The sequence below is a fragment of the Corylus avellana genome, chromosome ca4, assembly GCF_901000735.1.
Source record: "Corylus avellana chromosome ca4, CavTom2PMs-1.0".
Lineage (NCBI taxonomy): Eukaryota > Viridiplantae > Streptophyta > Magnoliopsida > Fagales > Betulaceae > Corylus > Corylus avellana.
Window position 1 is genome coordinate 30639105 of NC_081544.1, and position 4969 is coordinate 30644073.

General features: G+C 38.8%; 1 protein-coding gene across 3 annotated transcripts; it reads left to right on the plus strand.

Annotated features, from left to right (window-relative positions):
• The first annotated feature begins 242 nt into the window (after positions 1 to 242).
• Positions 243 to 3213, plus strand: LOC132179285 (uncharacterized). 3 transcript variants are annotated; one of them, XM_059591989.1, is made up of 2 exons: positions 243 to 593; positions 2240 to 3213. In XM_059591989.1, exons 1-2 carry the CDS (start codon positions 274 to 276, stop codon positions 3087 to 3089), a joined length of 1170 nt encoding a protein of 389 aa, XP_059447972.1. In that variant the 5' UTR covers positions 243 to 273; the 3' UTR covers positions 3090 to 3213. The 3 variants fall into 3 exon arrangements, with proteins under 3 accessions (XP_059447972.1, XP_059447971.1, XP_059447970.1); XM_059591988.1 differs by lacking the exon at positions 243 to 593 and adding an exon at positions 823 to 1514; XM_059591987.1 differs by lacking the exon at positions 243 to 593 and adding an exon at positions 835 to 1565.
• The last annotated feature ends 1756 nt before the right edge of the window (positions 3214 to 4969 follow it).

Here is a 4969-nt window from a genome sequence, read left to right on the forward strand (position 1 = left end):
ACAAATCAATTGTGGACACGTCCACAAAGGCAATCAGATTCACAGCTGGCCGGAGAACCACACCCTTATAGAAGACAAGTCATTTTCTTCGTAACTTGTTGCCAAAGGTTTAGCTGGTCAACTTCGAACCAATAACTTGTCTAACTTGTCTACTGCGGAAGTATTTTTCTTGCAAGGAAAATAACTTCTCCACTTATCAGTACATGAAAGTTCATATAACACATACAAATAACATAGCAGACTAGAAATTGTGAAGATAGCTTGAGAGGAAATATGTATGTGACAAGACCTCTTTCTCGGTACAAAAAGTTTCCTTCCGAGCTCTCATTGCCGCCCCCTGAAGGTCCAAATTCCGGTATTTTGGTAATCCTAGACGAAGAAGCCGAGGCTACTTGTTGTTTCGGATCGTGCAAGACTCATAGGATCAAGGACCTACCTTTCCCTCAGAACAAAAACCTCACGCTTCGGTATTCAACGGGCGCTGGCGAGAACCAACATACTTCTCATTTTTACGCAGCCTTAATTCCAGTTGTTAATCACCCATTATCTTCCAATCGGTACTATGCAATAAAGACAAGAGGGAGCCATACAGGGTATGCCTTCTCATGTTTTTTTTTAAAAAAATTTATTTTCTCCGATATTCCACTAGTTTCTAATTTCTATTCATGGCTGCTTGATCATCTGACATCAGACACAAGTTTGAAGTTTTCATTTTGGGTCTTAAAAACAATTTTGTGATATGAAATCAAACATAGAAGAAAAGGGCTTCGAAATTACTCTGATGATATCTAGATCCTACCCTCTTGGGCGTCGGTGGTGCAAGGCCGGCTCATGCATGTATAGGCCAATTAGATCATAGATGACGAATTGACTACATCATCTAAGGCTCTTAATTTGAAAGGATATATATATTTTTTACCAATTGTGTTTCTTAAAGTGTAATCTGTTTTTTAACATTTAAGAATCATATGTATGTTTTGAATGCAAAAACTCTCCCTTTACTCTGTTCTCTCTCCTAAAAAAAAACCCATAGTTTACCTTCTCCGGCCCCCATGGGAGGAGGGAGCCTTGGCTCCTTCCTCCTCCTCCTTCCCCTTCCGCCCTCTTCCTCTTCCCCTTCTTATCCTTCTCGCCTCTTTTGAGGCCAAACCCGTCTCTTCGGAGGCTCTACCTGCCTTTTCGAAGGCCCTATCTTACACTTTAGTTGTTTTTTCTTCTTCCAATAATTGCATCGCTCACTCCTCCACTGTAAATCCACCGTTCATCGGCGGCTTCCAGCGACGAATCGGCTCCCTTTTTGGAAATTTTAGGTTTGATTTTTTCAAAATCAGATCTATCATTTTCAGGAAGCCATCGCCATACACGCGCCCCTCCACCGTGTTCCTGGGTGTCGCCGCTTCTGTCTGCCACCAGAACCGCCCTCATACGACGTCCACGCGCCGGAGCGTGACTAACACGCGCCAGCGAGTGGATCTCACTCGCAGGCGCGTGCAGTTCACGCGCCACCCTCTCAGGTGCTGCACCTCCAACGCTCCGCCTTTTCGACTTCCGTCTCCACCTCTGGTGCACCTCCGTCGTTCGATGCATCTTGTCTCTAGTTTGGTCTGGGTTTTGTTTTTTTGTTGTTTTTTGTTGTCTCTGTGCTGATAAGCTTGGAATCGTTCTCCATCAGTGTTTTTGTTTTTGTTGTGACTATCCTTCCGGTGTGTTGCAACGGTTCTCTTGGGTGCACCATTTATGGTGCATCTATACAAATCATCTTAATTGGTGGTCAATTTTCTTGGTCTTTGTACCAAGAAAGCATAGGCCCGCGTCATTTATTTGATGTATTGCCTCTTTTTTTCTGTTTACTCATTCTGATGGAATCGTTTTGGGGCTTATTGTTGGATTGCCCAATCCGTTGTTATTGTTAGTTGTTCCCTTGTTTTATCTATATAAAAAAAAAAAGAATCATATGTTTTTTTTTTTATTATTAATATAATTTAAAAAGATTGAATTATAACAATTTAATATGCTAAAATTTTTCAAACTAGAGCATAACTCACTTTCTGTTTATATTGATTTTTTCTCTTATTTTCTTTTATCATTTATAATCTTTTGCTTCATGGTTCTAGCATTATTTATATGTTATATTTGCTATAAGAAGCCGTTGATTTTAGTTAGTCATTGTTAGTCACTAAACTTTGTATATCCCCCCCCCCAAAAAAATTTATAATTTATGTTAAAAATGGCCTTGCAGGGAAGCATATGCAAATTCCAAAGAGGAGGACAAGGGAAGCTGCTTCGGCTTCAGTTATGTTCGTGATGTGCCACCAAAGCCTTTGGATCCCAACGACGTAGACCAGCAATTTGAGATATTTCGAAAGCATTGGGGTTTTGTCGCCAAATCCTTATCTCCAGATGGGTTCCCTCCAAAGTTTCTCCGAAGCAAAGGGTGGAATGTGAGTACCTCAACTCCCCGCGATTTCCATTTAGGCGACGCACGAGGCATAGACAATGCCCTCCGTGATCGCCTTCCAGACTTCAACTTCCCGCTATCGCACAAGAGTTGTCAGCCAGTGGTTGTAGGAAAGTGGTATTCTCCTTTCATGTTTGTTAGGGAAGGACTCCTTCCATTGAAAGATCAAATGCGTAGATCAATGTATTATGAGATCACGCTCGAGCAGAGATGGGAGCGAATGTTCGCATGTGAGCGTGATAATGAAAGCCCAGGCAATGGTGTGGCTGTGGATGCTGTTGTTCAAAGAGAAGTTGTCTCAGTTGCTGGAAGGGAAGCTGCGGATGTAAATGTGGTTGATGGGGTGATGTGGTTTAGGAGCTTCAGCAAAAAGGGAGAAGAAATGATTGCGGGGTTGAGCTTATTGGTCGTTGGGAGAATGAAATGGGAGCAGGAAAGGGTTGGATGGGTTGGGGGGGAAGAGAAGCAAGTTACACTGAAGAGAGTAGAGGAGTTTGGAGGTAATGGGGGGTGGAGGAATTTTGGTTTTTATGTTTTGGTTGAGAGGTTTGTGGTGAAACGAATGGATGGGAGCCTGTTATTAACATATGATTTCAACCACAATCAACAGAGTCGGGGAAAATGGGAGTAAAAGTTCTTGTTGTCTTATAAATTAAAACACTGCAAAATTCAATTACTCTGTTCTCGTGTATGCATTACAAAAGTTGCTTACTTTTCATTTTGTATATGGTTATCGTGTTGTTTACCTAATAAAAGTTTTTTTTTTTTTTTTTGAAAGACTCTAATCAATTCAACTACTCAGATTTATGGTCATTTGGCTTTTTTTTCGAATAGCACTTTTTGCCTTTTAGATATCTCATATCCGGATGTGTTTCAACAAAATTGGATCAGGTTGGATTTCAAACTCACTGTCCCATTAGAAGATCTCACAATTGCTGTATATATTGTTCTTAGTTTCTCCGGTTTCCTTGGAATTTGGTTTGAAGCGAAGTTATATTTCGTTAGTTTCAAATGAATTTTCCATCATGGGCCACAACCACTAACTTTGTTGACTGTAATCCTGCTTAACTTTCAGTTTCCACGTCTTCCTTCAGATTAGGGGTAAGTAGATTAACCGTTTATCACCTACCGATTGCGACCGAACCAACATTAACCGCCTACCGTCATAAGTCAGTTGGTAATCGGCTAAATATTTTTATACCGGCATCGGTTCGGTTCGGTTAATTGGTATAAAACATTTTATTGTCGATTAACTGAATTAACTGACACTAAATATTCTTGGACAATTTATTAGTAGAAGTGTATAACATATGTACGATGGACTCTTATTATGTTAATTAATTGGCCAATTTAAAATATGTTTGGTTCAATAAGCTATTTTAGTCCAAAAAACAATTTAGGCTCCCCTAAAACAATCAATCTTTGATCCAATTTAAAAAGCTCACGGTTAACCAATTAACCGAATCGATTTTAACCAAATTATTCATTTAACCGAAACTTTCGAAATAAATCCTTATCAAAATATAATCGGTGAATTAATTTCGATTACATTATATCATTGAGATAATTTAACAGATAATTTTGGTTAACCGACTGCAAATGATAGGGTGTATGGGCATAAACCAAACTGCAATTGCTACTGCCCCTTATATTACCATGTAAGGCCTTAACAGTTTGAGATTGTCAGACAATGAAATTTAAATAGTCATTTCCTCTTATTTTAAGAAATTTATTGGAGCCAGTCTTGAGAGGCTCTTCATCTCATAATTTTTTGTCATCATATTTGATCGGTGTTAGATTTTCTACTATTGTGCTCTGGTTTGAAATTTTGCCATTACAGGATACTGACAGCAATAGTTATCTTATTATTATTATTTTATAAAAGACAGTAAACTTAAACATAAAACACTCCTTATCCAATTTTGATACAAGTTGTCTCCCGCTGTGAAAGCCCTGACAACGATGTCTTTGCATGTGGGCATGTCATTGTTCTTGTTACTTCACAGGTACAGCATCTTAAATTCATTGGTATTGCTGGATGTTGATTAAAGAGATCCTTCATTGGTTAATGGCTGTTGGTTGGATGCTCTTTTTAACTTTCTTCTACACATTAGGTTGATATTCAAAGGTTGGAAAACCAAAGGATCCATTTCAGAACTTCAAAATATTGCACCATTAAGGACTATTTTGATTTGTTTTGTGCTTATGAGAGAAAACATGTGTAAGCTGAGGGTGATGTCAGCTTGATGCAGATAGTAGCGGTATAATTGTTATGGTGAGGGTTTGATGTGGGCACCTTTTAGGGATATCTTAATGAAACATTATTGTGAAATTGGAAGAAAGCTTTTAAAGTCATGAATTTGATTCAAATGTTTGAGGATAGCCATCAGGATTTAGATCTTAATTTGTTCTTGTATTCCTATTTATCTGGAAATACACATGCCGACACATACATTGATATGACTAGTACAGTGCACAAGTCCCCACATCAAACATTTTAATCACAGTAAT

Excerpts from the sequence above, each read along its gene's own strand:
- LOC132179285 (XM_059591987.1), top strand. The coding sequence starts at position 982 with ATGCAAAAACTCTCCCTTTACTCTGTTCTCTCTCCTAAAAAAAAACCC. Across the intron at positions 1,566-2,239 it reads CTTCCGTCTCCACCTCTGGT|GGAAGCATATGCAAATTCCA; the intron begins GCACCTCCGTCG and ends ATGGCCTTGCAG.